The sequence below is a fragment of the Petaurus breviceps genome, unplaced genomic scaffold (genome assembly GCF_028583685.1).
Source record: "Petaurus breviceps papuanus isolate PSGF00001 unplaced genomic scaffold, PetGlider_PUasm1.0 90701, whole genome shotgun sequence".
NCBI classification, from domain to species: domain Eukaryota; kingdom Metazoa; phylum Chordata; class Mammalia; order Diprotodontia; family Petauridae; genus Petaurus; species Petaurus breviceps.
The window spans coordinates 4,470,575-4,492,231 of record NW_027187316.1 but is presented as its reverse complement, the minus strand read 5'-3'; the positions used below and the strand labels follow the sequence as shown (position 1 = coordinate 4,492,231).

Genomic DNA, 21,657 nt, shown 5'->3' with positions numbered 1-21,657 from the left:
GGAAGCCTTTCCAGATCCTCTTAATTCTAGAGTCTTCCCTCTGCTGATGATTTCTACTTTATCCTACTTTTAAGCACAAAATGGCATGATAGAAACACTGAGTTCATTTAATTACTGGGATGATACCCTATTCTCCCCACGGTGATAAAGGATAAATGTGGGGCTTTGTTAAGAAAGAACGTCCTTTAAAAACATTTTCTAGGGAAAATTTCCTAGAAGGGAGGTGGAAAATCATGTACAAGTCATCATAAATTTGAATCCTTCAGGCAGGAAACTTTATAAACAAGGGCTTTTAAATAGGGTCTCACTGAGCTAACATAGACACCATAATGTTGGCTATTTTATTCAGATTTTAGATCTGCAATTAGAACATAGCAATTGCAGTAACCAAGAATGGCTCCCCTGCATTTAATATTCAGCTCACATATCCTAGTGCAAATATGGGTCTATATTTCATATTTAGCTGACGCCTAAAATGTAAATTTTTATCCCCACGTATGTAAGATGAATAGATTTCCTTTTAGAGAAAGTTGAACCTATAGCAAGCAAGAAATAAGATCAAAATTATCTTACCTAGAGCCTGGTTTGATGGAGAAAAAAATTTTTTTAATGAAACACCAAATATAGTAGGCACACACAGCTCGGAACGGTAGTACCACTTTAAAACCGCCTCTGCAGTTAACTAAAATTGATCTCCCTAACAAGGGCTAAAAATAGCGAGAGGCAAGAGAGAGCAGACAATGACTTTACATATTGCTCCCTGTGGGCTCTTTAAATGACAGTGAACCTGACCTTCGAGCAGAGCTATCCCAGAGCTTGGAACAATGACTGATATTCCACATTCTGCTGCTTTTGTATGGGAGTATTGATTTATTCCCTAACTAGGGAGAGGCTGTGCCTAAAGGTGGCCATTTTTATTGTTTCAGAAAGGTATGGATGGGCTCATCATCTCCCCCCCATCCCTTTTCTATTTTATTTTCTACCCAAAAAGATATACAATGGTTGTTTCTGGGGTCAGACAATCACAATTATTTTTTAAAGGGCAAAACTGAATTAAACATCCATTTCATTTCCCCAGAAAAGGCAGGTCACTCTCTTTTTATATTGTAGTCAGTCTGTCCCTAAATATCTCAAGAATGACAGGATTTCAATAAATTCCCCAAACGGGACTCTGGCAAAAGAGGCAGAAGCCACTTTTAGCCTTGTTCTCTTCCTGAAGATAGTGTCTTTAAGGAGATGACTGTGATCACTTAAAGCAGGTCACAGTGGAAAGAAATGCTGACTTGGTCCACACTGTTCCCTTCCTGTGTTCATACTCTGGCAAGAACTATCAAATGAGTGAGAAAGGTGATGGGAAGTGAGGCATTATGGGTCTTTATCGGGCAATGCCAAAGGAATAGAAGAGTGAAAAGGAGGCATTGAATGAATGTGAAAAAAAAAAAAAGATGTTTTCAAGAATATCGAGTGATATAGATTTCTTGATTTCTGGACTTCTAGCACCATCAGAATCAGTATGGTACATTAGAAAGAGCAGTGGAGAACCTAGGTGTGCATCCTGGTTTCGACACTTACCCCTCAGCAAATCATATAATCTCTGTGGGCTTCGGTTATGTCTTATGTAAAATCAAAGAACTAGATTTGAGGAATTCTAAGGTTCTTAAAACTTTAAATCTCTGATCCTACGATCTAGTTTGATTCTTCTGTTTATGAATGAGAAAACTGAGGTTGAGGAGCTAATTGATTTGTCCAAGGTCACACAACTGGTTAGTGGTGGAGTGAGGATTCCTACATAGGTCTCAGAATCATAGGAATTCAGAGCATGGCAGGGAGTCATAAGGGTGATTTGGCCTCAACCTCATCCTTAAAAAAATCCCACTATAGAACATTCCTGACAAAGGGTCATCAAGACTTTGATTTAAAATCTCCAACAAGAGGGAAGCCAGGACCTTCCCAGGCAATCTATCCCACGTTGTGATAGCGCCAATTGTTAGCATGTTTTTTCCAAAGCCTAAATCTGCCTCTGCTCCAGGTTCTGCCCTTTGGGACCAAGTGGAACAAATTTAATCCTTCTCCTCAAAGTCCTTTAAATACTTGAAGACAGATATCATTCCACATTTTCCTGAATGTCAATCAATTATTCCTGCAAAACAATCAAAGATTACTGCATTTCTGTTTGTTTTTTTTTAACAAACAGGTTCAAAACACACTTAAAAATCGTAATTTGGAAAATGTTCAAATAGGTTAAAAAATTCTGTTTGCAAGTTTTCATTTGGAAACTATTAGTCTAGATGACCTTTCATGTCCCTTCCAACCCTGGGCTACAATCCTATGATTTTAGTTTAATTGGCTTCTCATTTAATTGCTTGTTGTCATTTGGGCAATATGTGGTCTTCAACTCCCCACACCACCCTCCCTTTTTATTTTCCTGCTAAGCTGCTGAGCCGATCTCTCGTGAGTGACTGTTCTCTTTGAAGTATTTCAGGGCTCAGTACAATCAGCACAATGTTATCAGATAACTGGGGCACTTGGGCCATCTCTAGGGAATACCTCCTCCTTTTGGACTTTGCACAGAACATCCTCCAATTCAGTAGCAAACCACTTTGACAAGTGTGACTCTCCCCCTGTTTTGTTCTTTACTTGGTGTGAATAGGACTGTTGGACAAAGTCACAGCTTTTATGAATCTTATAAGATCTTAACACGATGATGAGAAACACCTTGGAGGAAGGCTTTGCCATACTGGAAAGGTCCATGGCAGCTTCATTCCTTATTTCTCCTAGTTTTGCCCTCAAAGGTATCTATAGGCTTCTCCCTTTTGGAAGCTCATATTTAGCAAATGTTTTTGTTTATGAAGTGCTTACTTCATAACAACTCCTGGAAGTTGATGTCCCATTTTATGGATGGCAAAACTGACGTTGAAGAGGCATCATGACATGACCTCAGTGAGCTTAGAGAGCTGACCTCAGGGTCAGGAAGAACTGGGTTTCAGGCCTGCCTCTGGCATAAATTGACTGTGTGACACTGAATAAGTCACTTAGTTTCTCAGTACATTAGATCCAGATCTCTAAAATTTCAAGTTTCAGAACAGGTGATGAACTGCAGTGGTTCAGAGTTTCCTCATCATGGGTTCAGTTTTAAAAAAAAAAGAAATGAGAATGAGACTCAGGATGATTAAGTAATTTAACCAGTTCTCTGAGATTCTTCCTAGATCTTAAACCTAAAGTCATAAGGCTAGTAAATGCCAGAGTAATGGGACAATTTGGGATCAATGAAAAGGCAGCACAGATTCCCAAATGTAAACTAGTTCCATCTCATTCTTTCCATACTAGGCCCAGATCCTTGGCCCTCCTTCGGTGCCTGCCCAAGGTATAAATGATGATGGGCTCATTCAACTGACTGCCCATTCCACTACATGTTATCATCTGGAAAATTTTACCCGGGCCTTTGTATATTTCAAGTGAAAGGACACTGGATTCTGAATCCAAGTTCAGTGAACACAGCTGACAAATATTTATGCAGAGGCATCAGTCTGGAGGAGCAAAGATTTAGGGTTGTAAGAGAGCTTAGAAGTTGTCTAGTCCAAGCCTTTCATTGTACAGATCAGAAAAGTTAAGTTCAAAGTGTACTCTGTCCAAGGTCATGAGAGTAAAAAGTGGCTGACCTAGGAGTCAAATTCATGTCCTCTAGCTTCAACCCCTCTAGGGTTCTTCCTGTTATACTACTGTGCCTTCTTTCCATTATGTGCCTCTGTGCTATAATATCATTTTAGATGCCAGTCAAGAAGCAGTTATTAAGTGCTTACTATATACCGTCATTCACTATGCTATAAAGGTAAAACAGTGTCTGCCTTCAAGGAGTTTATATTCTAATGGGAGACATAACATGTAATAACTAGGTATATATAAAATTAGAGTAAATGAGGGATGATCTGAGAGAGGAAGTAATTGTCAGTGTTTTTCCCATCACTCTTGCTTCAAAGGTCATAAGTTCCAAGTAGCCACGGTTTGGTCCCCGCTAGATTAAGGTGACCATTTCTCATGCATATCCCTTTGTGAAAGAAAAGGAAGTTATATGGTAACTTCATTCCTTGTTTCTTCTAGTTCTGCCCTCAAAGGTATCCATTAACCTCTATAGGCCTCCGTTTCTTTTTTTTTTTTTTGGAGGAGGGAAGACAAGACAATTGGGGTTTAGTGACTTGCCCAAGGTCACACAGCTAGTGAGTGTGATCAAGTGTCTGAGGCCGGATTTGAACTCAAGTTCTCCTGACTCCAGGGCTGGTGCTCTATTCACTGCACCACCTATCCTTCCCCTGACCTTTTTAAAAGCGTCTTTTCCATTCACATATTTGACTTGTGTGGTCACCTAGCTAGGTGGAGGTCTTTTAAATGACCTATTCCCAGAGTTCCAAAGTTTCTATGAAACTTCCATCAAACTTCAGAGTTCAACAATCAGCTTGGACATCATGAGGTTATTTTTTAACTTGGCTTGTAGCTTACTTTGTATTTACCTTTTTGAGGTATCTGTATCTTTTAAAATCTGTTCTTAGACACCAACAAAGCTCAGTTCTACCAATTTAGTATTGTGAATCAACCTGCTTTTGCCCAGACTCCCATTCCCCTTCATCATTTGCATTGCTTTTCTCATTTGTTTGTTTATTTCTGGTGCTGGGGGACTGGTGTACTTTTACACTTGACTTCAGAGGTCATCAAATCCAATTGCCCTCATTTTACAGATGAGAAGACTGAGGCTCAGAGAGGGGAAATGATCCTAAGTTAGTTAGTGAAGCAAGGGAGCTAGGATTTCAAATCCAGGTCATCTGATTTCAGTTCCATTAAATAAATAGACTAACCCAATAAAAAAAGTAGCTTCTTACCAGTTCTTTCTCTCTTCAAAATTGAAAGGCTAAGAGTTTATGTATATAAAATGATCTTTGAAAAATAATTAATTCATTGCTCATGAAATTAAAGTTCTAAGGGTACAAATTTTATTCAAGTAGCAGAAAAAATACTGCTGTCACCAAAACAAAACAAAACGAAGCAAAAGAAACACCCCATCCCTGGGCAACAAGAAGTCTCCAGGCTCTCCATCTTCCTCATTCATTATTTATAGGATTTAGATTTAGAGCTGGAAGTCACTTTAGATGACTTTGTCCGACCCTCTCATTTTATAGATAAGAAAATGGAGACCTAGAGAATTATAATAGTAATGATAATGTAATAATTGTAGTAATGATGATAATAATGATAATGCCTGTTGCTATACTGCTTTAAACTTTACAAAAATTGAATCATTGGATCCTCACAACAACCCTGGGAGGTAGGTGCTATTATTAGCCCCACTTTACAGATAGGAAACTGTGGCAGAGGTTAAGGGACTTGCCCAGAATCACCCAGTGTCTGAGGCTAGATTTCAACTTAAGTCTTCTTAACTCCAAGCCCAGCATTTTGGTGATTTGCCCCAGATCACATAGAAAGTAAAATATTGAATCCAGCATTCGAAACCAGGTCCTCTGATCCAAATTTATTGTACTTTCCATTATAGAAAAACAATTCTCTCTGCTGAATGCCAATAATCTGGTTCTGTGACTCTATTGGTGTGAGAACTCCCTCCCCCATTCAGTTCAGAATCTGAATGTCATGTAGATAAAGAACAGATGATGGGATGGATAAGTATTAAAAGATCAGAGAGGGTAAGTGATTTGCCTGTGGTTACATAGCTAGTGTCACCGGCAGAATTTGAGCCTAGATCCTTCCTGACAAGTCCAGGACTTCATCCATTACATCAAGTTGCCCCTTTTCCTCTCTGCTTAACTTGGCACAAAAATACTTGCATAGATCTACAATACAATGAATCTGGCTCAGGTAAATTAGAGGCAAATACCAATCTAGGTCCCTGAGATATTATTAGATGAGTGAGGTTTGCTCAGGACTGGAACAATGCAGTTGAAATGATCCAAGGTTTGACATTGGAACTGAATGCAAGAAATGACTTAATGATTCACTTTTGGGTAGCATCTTAATGTTTCTAGGATACTTTTCTCATAACAAGCATTATTATTCCATTTTTTTAGCTAAGGAAGCAGGCTCAGAAAGATAAAGTGACTTGCCTAGAGTCACTTGCCTAGGGCCAGTCAGTGACAGAGATCCAAAAGGCAGGTGTTCTAATTCAAGCAAGCAAAACAAAACATTGGGTGTTTATGTGTTGTTAGGAATACGGAGTGTTTAATCTACATTATTTTCATAATAGCCTTGTCAGGTAGGTATGGCAGGTATTAATATCCCCATTTTACAGAAGAAAACTGAGGCTTCTAAAAAGGTGAAGTGACCTGCTCGATGTTGCATAGCAACTAAGTGTTGGAGGAAAATCTCACGTCTACTGCTGGAAAACAGTCATGTGGTGAAGCATCATGGTACTTCAGGTAGAGTGCAAGACCAGTCATCAGGAAGACCTAAATTCAAATCTAATATCAAATCAAGCCTTAGACCATAGCTGTGTGATCCTAAGGAAGCCACCTAACCTCTGCCAAAGTTTGCTCATCTCTAAAATGGGGGTAATAATAGCAACTATCTTGTATGGTTGTTGCAAGGATCAAAGGAAATAATATTTATAAAGTACTTTGTGAGCATTAAAATGCTATATAAATTCTGGTGATGATGCCAATGATGATGACCATTGTTATCATTATCTGTCCAAGGCTAGTGATCATAGTACCTATGGAAATGTGAAAGGAAAGTGAGGGGTGTGGATGCAGTTAACCCTTAGCTAAGCCTAACATCCTCCAAGATGTTTTGGGGTTATTTTAGCCCAATAATGGATTGATTCATTAACTTTAAGAATAATTCCAGGGCCAGCTAGGTTGTACAGTGAATAAAGCACTGGCCTTGGAGTCAGGAGGACCTGAGCTCAAGTCCAGCCTCAAAACAACATGACACTTATCTAGCAGTGTGACCTTGGGCAAGTCACTTGCCTGTTCTCCCTCCAAAAAAAAAAGAATAATTCCAGGTCTTTATATTTTTTTCAGCTCTTGGTATAAACTTGCTGATCTTTCCTTTCAACATAATCACTTATGGTCCTTAGATTCTTTTCCATACATCCATGCTGCTCACTCTCAGTCCTTGTTCCCTATCACTAACTGGTATCATCTTCTAGACCTAAACATAGACAATTCCCAGCCCCAAACCAAACAAGAGAGGCTTTCTTTTTCTTGGTGAGTATGGCAGCAGGAAGGTGGCAGGGTTTGATAGGTAATTGTTTCAATAGTACCTGTACGACTGCCACTATCTGGGAAAGCTTATAATTGCCATGAGAGTCTGATAACTAGCTCAGCAGGAAAAGGTGCAGAGCCTGAGTCACTCTGGGTTGAGAGTAGTGAGTGAGAATATTAGATAAAAGGTTAGTGTGGTTAGATTGAAGCTAAGCTCCATGATTGACCACTGCAGGGAGGGTAGAATGAAACCCATCTTCCTGTCTTCTAACTGGTTGATCACACCTCCCTCAGGGTCATACCCCTATTTTGGAAACCACCGACCTAGAGACCAGTAAAGGCAACAATAGAATTAACACTGGACTTAGAAAGTCAGGAGAACTGGGTTTGAATTGAAAGTTCAATATTCCAGCATTCACTAGCTGTGGAACCATGGGCATCACAATGTCTTGAAGGATTTGTTTCCCATTTATGAAATGGAAATCACAATACTCATACTTTACAGCTCAGAGGGTCTTTTTTTTTCTTTTTTGAGGGGAGAAGGCAAGGCAATTGGGGTTAAATGACTTGCCCAAGGTCACACAGATAGTAGTGTATCAAGTGTCTGAAGCCAGATTTGAACTCAAATGTGAAGAAGCAGGGCAGGTGCTCTATTTCCTGTGCCACCTAGCTGCCCCACACTGGGTCTATCTTGAAGAAAGAGCTTTGTATGACTTTAAGCTTCATAGAAATGTGTTATTATTATATAGATTATTTTTCTTAATATTATTAATTAATCTTAATCTTGATAATTAAAATTATTGAGACTTAGAGATGAAATGGAATTTAGAGGCCAGTGAGTCTCACTCCTTCATTTTACAGTGGGGAAAAATGGAAGCTTATGGAGGCAACTGACTTGCTTAGGATCTCACAGCTTGTGTGTGAGGCAGGATTCAAACTCAGGTCTTTTGACACCAAGTCCAGCAGTCTACCCATTATACCATTTAGCTCACTCCAAGGTCCCTTTTAGGGAAGTTCTTACCCACAACTTTCATCACTTCTCTTATCACTAGCCTTTTGTGAATCCATTTTTCCCCAAATGAGAGGTTTTCCCCCCACTTTTTTGGATTATTAAATGCATTGAATATATCAGATCCTTGGCCCTAAATGTAACAGACTAGAGGCAAACTGAGTTGATTCTACGAAAACAAAAAACAAAAACCAAAAAACTCGATTTATCCCATTTCTGCTGACACCCCTTCCAAATGCTTGTTGGCTGACTGTTCTACCTCCCAAACTCTGATTCTCTGAAATGGACTTCTGTATTGAAAAGAGCTTTGGACTGAAAGACAGGAAACCTACATTCAGTTCATGGATTCTCTGTAAATGACCTTGGACTAGTTACCTCTCTCTGGACCTTAGTTTTCTCATCTGCATTATGGGGAGGCTAGATGAGATGATCTCTGAGTTCTATAATGTGGAAAAAAAGAACAATTAATTTTAGTCAGGAAATCTGGGGTCATCTCCTGATTCTATCAGTGTGACGTTGGTCAAGTCACTTTACATATGTGGGCTTCCTTCCTTTTCTGTAAAATAAGGTGGCTGGAGAAGACGTCTTTTAAATTTATTTTTTCTAGCTTTGAGTGTATGATCCTATGAGTTACATCTTTCTATGTCACAGACTGATTCCATTTATCCACGTTTGTAGCAACTTCACACAGTGTTGGTTCCAATTTCTTTCTATTCAGGAGTGACACTGGTAGAAATCAGTGGGACCTACAGCTCAGACTGATTAATGTGGGCAGGGCCAACTTGCCTGCTTGCACAATGACTGAATAATAACCATAAGAAAATCACTTCCACTGGCATTAAATTGTCCACGCTCCACTCATTTTCTATGATACACAGCCCTTCAAATATAGACTTTCCTCTTCAAAAAAAGTATGCTGTGACTCTTTGAATGGATATTGCATAACTAGGATTTCTGTATATTCAGCTACCTTGTAGCACAAGCTGTCAGAATAGAAATGCTTGCAGAAATACTGCGTTCACAATCACGTGTCATCTTTCCAATGAGCATTTTAGACACTGAACACATTTTAGACAGTCTCTCAGAGGCTCTTTATGGTGGGATACTGTGGAAGGAGACTTAGCTTTGGAATCAGAGGTTATGGGTTAACATTTCACCTTTGGTTATTACCTGGATGACCTTGGGTCTCAGCCTCCCTGGGCCTCAGTTTTCTCACCTATAATATAAATAGTCTTGGACTAGATGACTCCAATGTCCCTGATTTCAAAGCCCTAGATCTTTGATTCTGTGGTAAGTTCCATTTCCAAGGCTTAAGTGGGCACAAGATGATTTAATAATAATAGCTAGCATTAATATATTGCCTACCATGTCCTAGGCATTGTGCTAAGTTCTTTACAAATATTTTTATTCTCACATCAACCTTGAGAGGTAGGTATTTCATTATCCCCCTTTTACATTTGAGGAAACTGAGGAAAACAGAGGTTAAGAGATTTGCCCAATATCATACAGTTGGAAAATATCTGAAGCAGGATTTAAATTTTGGTCTTTCTGACTCTAGGCCCAGTGGTCTATCTGCAATGTCACTTTTTCTTAAGGTCACAAAATAAATCAAAAGCCAATTAAAAATTAGGAATCTTGTGCATTACCTCCATCTCCCACCCCTGACAGGCTACACATCCCTCACATACTGTCATCTGTTGTTTCCTTAATTAGCCACAGGCATGAACAGACTGTGGGCTACATATGATGGCCTGTGCTGGGAAAGCATTCCTACAAGTTTACATCCCCTCAGGGATCCATACTCTGTGTGCGCCTGTGCACGGTACTGTTGTCTTAAAGCTGGAAGGGACCAGAAAGGTTAGTTAGTGTGACTTCTCTATTTTACAGATGAGGAATCTGGGCCCAGAGAGAGGGAATGATTTGCCCAAGGTTTCACAGGTACAAAATAGCAGAGCTGGAATTTGAAACCAGACCCAGACTCCAAATCAAATGTTCTTCCCAACAATATTCCAGTGGGCTACAGCCCACTCCCTCAGCCAAGCTTTCTTTCAAGTCACAGGGATTTAGTTTTATTATAAACTACTGGGAGCCCTTGATGCTATTTTTAATTTCATCTGCTAAGAAACAGCTTCCTTCAGGACCAAGTAGAAATCCCATAAAGAGGAGACAGCTCTCTCAGGTCTTTGGAAATCTGCATGGAATCTGCAATCTGCAGGAATTGCAATAAATCTAGGGCAGAGTGTCCTGGATTGCTCCTTTAAGAGATACAAGTCCTAAGTGGCTCTGATGCCTTAATTCTGACTCAGCAGTTTCAGCAATGCATCACCCCCTTCTCCTCTTTCACTCTGCTCTATTACAGCCATTAGAAATGTAGGTGGGACTGTGAAACCTGGGTTTTCAAGGTTGTTCATCTTGGTCAGCTTTCCAGGCAATAACAGAGAAAGAGAGACAGAAAGACAGAGGACAGAGACAGAGAGAGACAGAGAGACACAGACAGACACAGACAGAAAGACAGACACAGAGAGAGACAGACAGATGGACAGAGACAGAGAGAGATTTCAAAGGAGGTCTTGGAGCTTACCTGGTCCAAGCTTTGCAACAGCATAGAGAAGGTCATAGTTGATGACTGGCGTGGCATCGCTGATAGGTTGCCAGCCTACAGGAGGTGAGGCTGGAGGTGAGATGAGAAACTGTTTTGATGGCTGAGGGGGTGCCAAGTGAAGCTTGTCTCCATCTGTCTCAGGGGTCTGAACCTTTTAAACAGACCAGGGACAAAGATTCAGTATTCATATTAGGTTGACACATGTTCCATAAACTAGGATGAAAATGTGGTCTCATACTTTAAGGATATGAAGAATTAGTCAGTGATTGAAGGCAAAGATTCATTCTGCTCAAGATCCCAAATGTGTCAGTTCATGGATGACTAAAATTCCCTCCAAGTCAGAAATAAATGACATTGGTAGACAGCTAGGTGGTGAAATGCACAGAGTGCTGGACCTGGAGTTAGGAAATTACTGTTGTTCAGTCATTTAGTTGTGTCCAACTTTTTGTAACAATGTGGACCATTACATGTCAGTACTGTCCATGGGGTTTTCTTGGCAAAAATACTGTAGTGGTTTGCCATTTCTTTTTCTAGTAGGATAAGGCAAATAGAGGTTAAATGATTTATCCAGGGTCACACAGCTAATAAATGTCTATGGTTGGATTTGAACTCAGGTCTCCCTGACTCCAGGCCCAGCACTCTATCCTTTGAGCCATCGAACTTCCTTGGAGGCAGGAGCACTTGAAATAAAATCCATCTTCAGACCTTTATTAGTTGTGTCACCCTAGGCAAGTCACTTAATCTGTCCTTGCCTCAGTTTTCCCCAACTATAAAATGAGGATAATAAATAGCACTTATCTCCCAGTGTTGTTAAGAGGATAAAATAACATATGTAAAGTGCCTTGCAAACCTTAAAGTGTGAAATAAAAATTATTATTATTATTATTATTAATGTTATCGTTATTATTCATGTGGTATCACACAGCCCTGGGGCCTGTCCTTTACTATTATTATTCATGGACCATCACATAGTTCTGCATAAAGATTTTCCTGTTTGGGAACAATGTTATTCATTTATTTACCTGTTAAACTTGTTTTTTTCTGCCTCCTATCAGAATATAAACTCCCTGAGGGTAAGACTTTTTTTTTTTTAAGCAATCGGGGTTAAGTAACTTGCTCAAGGTTACACGGCCAGTTATTTCTGGGTGTGGTGCTGAGTGTCTGAGCCCGGGATTCAATCTCCAGGTCATCCCAACACTGGAGCCGGTGCTCTTACTCGCTGTGCTACCTGGCCGCCCCAAGGGGTAAGACGTTTTATTTTTGTAGTTGTTCTCTCAGTACCTAGCATGGTGCTTAATAAATGCTTGCCCAATTGATTTAGCTTAACTTGAGCCTTTCATCAAGAGTCAGCATTTCTCATTAGGGGACAAAGAACCATCCATATATCGAAGAACACATGTTCTCCTAATCTGCAGCCACTCTGGACGCTAGGCTATGGGACCATGAACAAAACCTTTCACCTCTCAGCCTCAGTCTCTTCTTCTGTAAAATAAAATGGGGAGGATGATTGGGTGACTTCTGAGTCTAAGTTAAATCTGTGATCCTCTTACTTTCATAAAACGTAGGCAGATATTTTAATTCTTGCCCTTCCCTAGAGTAGCAGTAGTTCAAACACATTGACTGGGGAAGATGAGGGAGGGACCGATAAGTCTGACCTATTTCTCAGTGAGCTAATTACAGATTGAAAACGGTTTCCTTTCCCTCCAGAATCTTTCTTGATCCCCCTGGATTGGGTTTCCTAACCTGGAATCCCATGAAAGAACTTGCTTTTTCAAGTATTTTAACAACTACATTTCAATATCATTGGTTTCGTTTGAATTTCTCAGTGTTTTCTTTAGTCATGTCCAACTCTTTGTGACCCCATTTGGGGTTTCTTGTCAAAGACACTGGTATGTTTGACCATTTCTTTCTCCAGTTCATTTTACAGATGAGGAAACTGAGGCAAACAGGGGTAAGTGATTTGCTGAGGGTCACACAGCTAGTAAGTGTCTGAGACCTGATTTGAACTCAAGTCCTTGTGATTCCAGGACTGGTATTCTATCTACTGCACCACCTAGCTATGCTTATATATTATAACCTAAATTGTAATTCACTTAAGGAAAAAGTAAATAAAGTGCATGAAAATTATATTCTTACCTGTGCAAAGTAGAGTTTCAACTTCTTCCCTCTGAATTGTGTTTCATGGAGCTCTATCCTGGCCCGAGCTGCAGATTTGGGATTGCTAAAGTTTATTCGCACACGTCTGAAACTCTTGAACAGCTGAAATGTCACACAGTCATCATAAGTGCGGAACAATCCCTCGAATTTCTCCTTGACAAAAAAAAGAAGAAAACACACACATATGCACACATACAAGAAAATTCATTGGTCATATAATGTGCATGGTGTCATTAATGACACAAATAATTCAATCCTTGACTAAAGCAAAAAAAAAAAGAATATTATTTAATGAATAATTTTTGATGGTTATTAGTCAGTTGTGAACACTGCCTAGAACTTATCATTTAGAAAAATCAAACCTACATCATGATAATTCAGGCTAATGAAATACTGACAATATCCTGAATGCTATTTCCTATTTCCTTTATTCTATTTATCTTTATTGCAAGTAACAAAACCAACATGTATTACTATGCTAATATGTTCTTTTTTTATTCTATGTGTTCTTACCAGAGAGATGACTATTAAGTAAGCAAAAGGTTGATTCTGACTCTTGTTTTTCTAAAGAAAGGCATTTTTGTCTTTAGATAAGTTAGTGTAGGTAGAGACAGAGGAATAGAGGGTTTATAAGAAAAAGATTCCAAGACTGTCAGAGGCAGAAGAGATCCTAACCCAGATTTACAGCTAGAAGGAACCTGAAATGTCATACAGTCCTCTCATTTTACAGATGAGGAAACTGAGGAATTTGTAGTTATTTGATCATCTAGTGCAGAGATTGACAAACTATACAGTTAGTGGGTCAAACCCTGTCTACCACCTATACTCCCAGGATAGTGAGCTAGGAATGTTTTTTTTTTTTTAATATAATGTAAACCACAGTTTGCCAACCCCTCATTTTACAAAGGATTAAAGAGTTGAATGGAGAGACCCAAGATCACATAGCCAGTTACTGGTATGTATTGGGACTAGAATCCAAGTCTCCTGATTCTCAGTTTAGGGCTCTTTCTACCACACCAAAAACTTAATTATCTGAAAGAGGGAGAAAAAGAAAAAACTGTTTACATAAAAAGAAAGAAATGAATAGAGGTATGCTAACAAAGCCTAAATTCTGAGAGAAACAAAAATTAGAGATTTTAGGTGAATTCAAGCATAATTTACTGCAGCTATATGTGAATGAATTGGAATATTGTTATGCAATAAGAAATGACAAAAATGAGGAATTCAGAGAAATGTGGTAAGATTAGTATGAACCAGAAAATAATATGTAAGATTATAATAACATAAAAGATAACTGAAAGGAAGTTGAACTTTGGGAAATTGAAAAACTCAGAAAACAGATATTGTAATATGCTTCCATCCTGAGTTGGTCACTGCGTTGGGGGAGCATGACAGCCCAATGTTGTATGCATTGCTAGACACAATTACTTGATTGATTATTTTTTGCTTAACTGTTTTTCTTCACCACAAAGGAAGCTTCACTTTGGGGGTAGGGAATCTAGAAATCATTATGATGTAGAAATGAGAGGGATCAATTTAAATTATTTTTTAATAACCACAATATGAGTTATGAGGTCAATATACCTCTTAAAATAATTAATGGCATTTTGGACTGTATCAATAGGAATAAAATCTCCGGATTCCAATTAGTAATAGATCTGCTGGGCTCTTTGCTGCTTATGTCCCCTCTGGAATTTTATGTTCAGTTTTGGGAATCAGGTTTTAATGATTATATTTAATCTCATCATTTGTTGTTGTTCCAGTCATGGTAGACTTTTTGTGACCCCATTTGGGGTTATCTTGGCAAAGACACTGGAATGGTTTTGATATTTTCTTCTCCAGATCATTTTACAGGTAAGGAAACCGAAACAGACAGGGTTAAGTAACTTACCCAGGGTCCCACAGCTAGTTAAGTGTCTGAGGTCAGATTTGAACCCAGGTCCTAACTCCAGGCCCAGAGTTTCATGCATTGTACCACCTAGCTGCCCTAAAATAAATGGAAAGAGGCTACCTCCAAACATGTAGTTTTGTTGTTATTTAGTCATTTCTAGTAACTGTAATTCATTTGTGTTTTCTTTTGGCAAAAATATTAGAGTGGTTTGCTATTTCCTTCTCCAACTCATTTGACTCAGGAAACTGAGTCAAACATGGTTAAGTGATTTACTTAGGGTCACGCAGCTAGTAAGTGTCCAAGGCCAGATTTGAACTCAGGAAGATGAGTCTTTCTGATTCCAAGCCCAGTGCTCTATCCACTGTGCCATGTAGCTGCCCTTAATCTGATCATTACACATAAAAAAACTAAAATATCTAGAGGGAAGAGACCAGTATGGTTAGCAGGGAGGAAACTAATGGATATAAGAAATTGAAAACTGGAAAAGAGAAAACAAAAGAAAGAAATCAGAAGTATATTCTAATATCGGAAGGACTATAGCATAGAAAAGGAATAGATCTGTTGCTCTGTGCAGCTTTGGTGCCCAGAATTAGCCTGAATAAGAGAGTTACGAAGAAGTAAAATCTGGCTCAACATAAGAAAAGCCTTTCTAACCAATGCTGTCCAGTAATTGAGTGGTTGCCTTCTAAAAGACTAAGTCCTTAGCCCAGTTTTAGAAAAGTCTGGAGTAAGCCAGTCACAAAGTCATGGATTTCAGGCAAATCAACTCTTTAAAAATGACATTCTTCAGATTACAAACTCCATTTATGGAGAAAACCAACATAAAAAATCACAGATCCTTGCAATAGAATTCATCATTTGGAATGGAATCTTCAACTTTTATTGGCCTAAAAGGTTTTACCCATTTCAAATGTGATCAGTCAGGCAGGCTGAGGTAAGACAAAGTGTGGAATTAAGTTTTTATTTACAAGACACTGCAAGATGGGAAACTCTCCATAGAAATAAGAACCGCTATTGAGGATAGAGATTTCAGACAGTATGTACACATTTAAAACTGTTCAAGTATGCATTATAGCTACATGAAAAGTCACATTAAGAAAAAGATCTTAGTGGAGAGATAGTAAGACAAAATTATACCAAGAGCAAGACAAACATAACTTGAAGGTTTGACTGTAAAATCTAAAAGTTAAAGGTCCCAGGTCTGCCATCTTGAATCTGGAAGGTATAGCTATCAGAAGCAGATTCTGGTATAATGTTTTGATCTTCTTCCTCTGCAGAGAAATACTTTTCAGTTTAGCTTGAGGAAGCCTTATATACCCTTTCATATTCATGGCACTGAAGTGCTTCAAATCTGTCTAGTCCTTCACTTTCTTCAATTAGGATACACAGTTTTTCAGTTTCATTTAGTTTTTCAGCAGCCAGAAAAATATTTGAAATTGCATCCAAAATAACCAGGACAATTTTGCTGTCTTTTGCAGACAAGAGGTTGATTAAGGGTTTCAGAATTCCATTTTGGACAAGATACATAATCTGTTCAATTGTTTCACCACTTGTAAAGTTTGTGACAACCCATACAGCTTCTTTCTGTGACTTAAAGCATCCTTTGAGAGAATTCCAATCAAATATGGAACTAGTTCATGATTTACAACTTGCTGTATTGGGCCCTGATGGCCAGACCTAATGTTTGACATGGTCCATGCAGCCTCCTCCTGGATACTGGTTTTGGGGTGAGTAAGCAGGCTGGGAAAGACTGAGAGTGTTCCTGAATCAATTACAATCCGAGTCTGTTCATCTGTCCCAGGAACAATGTTTCCTATAGCCCATACGGAAGGAGTAACTATTGACAATTCACCAGATCCTAGAAGTTTCACTAGCTGTGGGACAACTCCAGTTTTTACAACTACTTCAATTCCATCATTTGAGCCACCTGTGAGGTAGGAAATGGCCCAACAGGTATCTGACAGAACTTCTGGATCATCATGATGCGAAAGCTGAACTGAGGTAGGAGGAATCTGCTCAATAGCTCCTACTAGGGGTGCAGGATTGTTGTTATGATCAAGATTTGAAAGTGCCCAGGGAAGATTTTTTTAAGTAACCACTTGCTAATGATCAGGAATCGCGAGTCGATATGAAAGAGGGTCTATTGCACCATACTTGATAGCCAAGTCCCTGTAGGCTGAACCATTACCTGCAATGTTCCCCAGAACCCACACTGCCTGTTCACTGATGTGAGCCTGGGAAGAGACCAACAGGACATTGAACCCCGGTATAGCCCCTCCGTTTACCACAACTTAGGACTGATCTGATTTTCCAGAAGCAATGTTAGTAAGAGCTCAAGCAGATTCACACTGAGTAGGATTACGGTCTGTCCTGCCCAAGAAGCCTACAAGGTTTGGAATCATACCAGCCTCAATGATTTGGTCTATGGGAGCCTGTTTTTCCCTAGAAAGGAGTTTCCTAGCAGCTTGGGGAGCCTGAAGTTGAACCTCCAGATCATTACTATTTGTGCCTTTGATTATTTCTTCAACAGACCAATGCTCAAAGCCCTGGTTATTTAGGTTTCCTTGCAGAGGAGAAGGAGCATTATCAGGAAAAGTGCTGACATTTCTTCTTTTCAGCATCTGGTCATCTTTTTTAGCTTTCCTCACTGCTACATTCACTTCACTATGCCTGCGCCTCATTTCTGTGCTGTCTTTCCCTTTGTTTTTAAACCTATTAAGCTGGGCAGCTGGTTAATTAGCATTTTCATTGGTGGCTGTGGTTGTGTTCCACACTGGGAGAAAAGCAAGGAGGAACATTGCTGGAGGTCACCAGGCCTAGAGGGGAAGTGGAAGGAAGTTGCAGCTGCATTATGGTTAGACTCCCAGCAGCCACTACAGCTCAGCTCCGAAAAACATGAGTTCTGCCTGACTCTTAAAGCCCTTCTTAACCTGCTCTCGTCCAACGTTTCCAATCTCCTTACATCTTGATCCTCCCCACGCACTCTGGGATGCAGTATCATGGGTTTCTGCTATAAAATACGCTGGCTGTCCTCCATGCCTAGAACTCTCTCCCTCCTCATCAGTACCTCCAGGTTTCTTTACCTTCCTTCAGGTCTCACCTTCTGTAACGAATCTTTCCCAGTCCTCCTCAATCTTAGTGCCTTCCCTCTGAGATTATCTCCAATTTATCTTCCATATCTTGTTTGTATTTAGTTGATCGTGTGTTGTCCTCCCCCAAGTTAGACTGCAAACTCTTGAGAGCAAGAAGCATCTTTGCCTTTCCTTGTATCCCCTGTACTTAGCACAATGCTCAGCACCAAGTAGGAGCTTAATCAACGCTTGTTGACTATGGGAAAAGGCTCCATAGGTACTAAGATATTCCCAGGAATTTTATGCCAGTTAAAAAAATGGGAAACAAAGTGGGTTCATCAGTTAGGGAATGGTGTCTGAATGTAATAGAGCATCATAGTGTTATAGGAATGATAAATATGAGGAATTTGTAGAAGTATAAGACCTGTAGAAACTAGAATGAAATAAAGAATTAGAAAGACACTATAAATAATGGCTGTAATAATGTAAATGAAAATAACTCCGAAAGGCAGCCCTATTTTGCCTAATTGGAATGACCAAGAGGCCTGAAGAAGAGGTAATGAGACATACTTCCCTACTGTCTGTAGAGAAGGGAGAGATTTTAGATGTGGAATATTTCATAGCCTATTGTATTAAATTAGATAATATGCACATTAGATATTGCATAGTCATTAGATTGTAAACCCTTTGAGGGAAGAGACTATCTCTTTTGCCTCTTTTTGTATCCCCAGTGCTTAGCACAGTGCCTGATATATAGTTGGTGCTTAATAAATGCTTATTGAGTTATATACTGCCAGATGTTAGTTCATGTTGCTTAACTATTTTATTTTCCTATGTTACAAGGGATGGTTCCTAGGGAATTGGGAAATAATTGTGATGTAAAAACAAAAGGCATTATAGATTTTGATGTGGAAGGGACTTTTATCCTCTTATTTTATAGACTGGGGAACTTTGATCCCAAAAGATGAAGTGAGTTGCACAGATAGCAAGTGGTTGACATAAGATTCCAACCCACGTCCACCTCAGAGTAGGAGAAGCTACAGCAACAATTTTCACTCAAATTCAGATGCAGGCCCAGAGGACCAGTACTTTCTGCCACACTCACTGGGAGCAACTAGGTGGTGTAGTGGACCAGAAGTCAGGAAGGCCTGAGTTCAAATCCAACCTCAGACGCTTACTAGTTGTGTGACCCTGGACAAATCATTTAACTTCTATTTGCCTCAGTTTCTTTTCCTGTAATATGGGGATAATAATAGCAATAGGGTTGTTGTGAGAACCAAATGAGATAATAATTACTAAGTACTTAGCATAGTGCTCAATAGATGCGATATAAATGTTAGCTATCATCATCATCATCATCATCATTGGAGGTTGTGAGCCTTGCTGTTTATCTGCCATCCACTACAACACCTATGGCTAAAATATCTTGCCTCCTTTTTCTCTATTTATCAATATAATAACATTTTATAAAATAAAATAAAAAATAAAAAAATAAAATTTTATAAAACAAAAAAAGTAACCAATAAAAATAACAATTTATCCTCAGCCTCCTAGCCCCTGTTTTTTTCACCAGTCTGCTCTGTCTTAGCTGACTCATTTTTCATTCCAAATGCACCCCCTCTATTGTGCCCTCTGGAATTCCTGTTCCATAGTGAACAAATTTTCCTTCATCCTAGACCTCTTTCTCTCATACTCTTTCCATTCCCTAGCCTTATTGAGTCCTGGCTTCCCCCACTGACTCTGTATCTCTAGATGTCCTCTTCAGCACTGGATGTACCTTTTCTCATTGCCCTCCTTCCCCCACCTCCTACCTCAACACACTGATCCTGGAGAGGGGAATCTGAATACTCCTTGTTCTGTACTGCCACTTCCAAACTCTTCCATGATCACTCAGAAACTCTGAAGTCCATTCAGTCAAAATTTTGCACCCAATCCAAAGCATAGAGATTGTTGTATGCTAAGCTTTAGGGTACTTTCCTTCCTTTCTTAAGGAATTTGGCACTGGACTGACAATTATTCTTTCCTCACCAAACCTGACTAGAGGGCTTCAATGCTCAAACAGATGCACCCACAAGTTCTCCAAACTCCCAATTTCACAGCTTCCTTAAGTCCCATGCCCTACTCCTTCACTCCTTCCCTCCATCAGCCACTCACAGGGATGGCGCCACTGGCACATTGAAGCTCACCATTCTGCTTCACCCTCACTGGTTTTCTCAGTTAATTAGCTCTGCTCTCACTTCACTTTCCTTCCTTCCTAATACCATCTGCACTGTTAGCCACTTCAACTCTACTGTTTCTTCTGCTCTTGAATCTCCCACTCTTTTGTCTATATCCATCCATCTTTTGCTCATTGGTCTCCATGTCTTAAGTCCCTTGGTGCCCCAGTTCTGCCTATATTCTTCCGCCAAAGTAATTTCCACTAAGTGTAAGTATGATTGTGTCATTCCCTTACTCTACATTCTAGTAGCTCACTATTACCTTGAGTAGAATATATCACCTCCTTTGTTTAGCATTTAAAATTCTTTACCACCTGGCTTCAACATAGCGTATCTTTTTCATTGGATATTACTACCGTGTTTCCGATAATAAGACCTATCCCGAAAATAAGCCCTCCCCTTACTGTGTAAGATTCCTCTAAAATAAGCCCTCCCCAGAAAATAAGCCCTATTGAGATCCGCCCCCTCCCCCCCCGAAACGCACGCCGCGCTCCGAGCTGCATCCAATAATTGAATAAAGGTACATTTTTTTGTTCACATTTACTTGTTTATTAAAATTGCTGTCAATGTTCATTAAAATAAGCCCTCCCCTGAAAATAAGCCCTCTGGTGTTTTTCTGTCCAAAAAAATAATAAGACAGTGTCTTATTATCAGGGAAACATGGTATTTTAATCACACTTTGCAATCCAGCCAGACTGACCTTTTGTCATTCTTCAGACATGATACTCCATTTCTGTGCCTTTGCTCTGGCTGTCCCTCCAATACCTGGTATATATTTCCTCCTCACCTTCTCCTCACAGACTCCCTCTCTTCCTAGTTTGAGCATCAACTGTTGGTGCCTTCACTCGCAAACTACCTTGTATTTAACTTTTGTTGCTGCTGTTTAGTCATTTCAGTCATGTCAAACACTCCAGGAACCTATTTGGGTTTTTCTTGGTAAAGAGACTGGAGTGGTTTGCCATTTCCTTTCCCAGGTTATTTTACTTATGAGGAAACTGAGGCAAACAGGGTTAAGTGACTTGCCCAGGGTCACACCCTCATGATGCTGTTGGTCCTCTTCCATAAAGAAGGCCGAACATCAACAATAGCTAGTAAGCATCTGAGGCTGGATTTGAACTCCAGTCTTCCTGACTCCAGCCCCAGAACTCTATCCACTGTGCAACCCTAGACACCCCTTGTATTTAACTACTTTGGGTTTATTGTCTCAATTTTTATCCTGCATATACTTAAATATATATACATATACATATTTGTTATCTCCAATAGAATGTAAAGTCCTTGCAAATAGGGATTGTTTGGTCTCCTAATTTTTTTTCAATAAAAATCACTGTGATTCAACAAATATTTATTAAATGATCACTTTGTGCTGCTGCTGAAGGAGATATAAAGATGAAAAATACCCCTGTTCTTGCATCTTGGGTGCCTAGTACAGTGCTTAACATACAGCAGGTACTTAATGAATATTTGCGGACTGAAGTTTTTCAACACCAAAGCCTATAGCCTTTCTAC

The 21,657-nt window shown here is 39.5% G+C and overlaps 1 protein-coding gene and 1 pseudogene across 5 annotated transcripts in view; both read right to left on the bottom strand.

The window, feature by feature from the left end:
* Window positions 1-21,657, bottom strand: part of RCAN2 (regulator of calcineurin 2) — a 407,956-nt gene that overhangs the window by 25,306 nt on the left and 360,993 nt on the right. For 3 of the 5 annotated variants that reach the window (XM_069065826.1, XM_069065825.1, XM_069065828.1), the window contains 2 exons: window positions 12,950-13,123; window positions 10,793-10,964 (listed from right to left, as the gene is read on the bottom strand). In XM_069065826.1, the coding sequence (XP_068921927.1) occupies window positions 10,793-10,964; window positions 12,950-13,123 (346 nt within the window). The remainder of the gene's footprint in view (window positions 1-10,792; window positions 10,965-12,949; window positions 13,124-21,657) is intronic. The other 2 variants (XM_069065827.1, XM_069065830.1) reach the window with 1 other exon arrangement.
* On the bottom strand, window positions 16,041-17,659 carry LOC138144593 (importin subunit alpha-1 pseudogene; annotated as a pseudogene).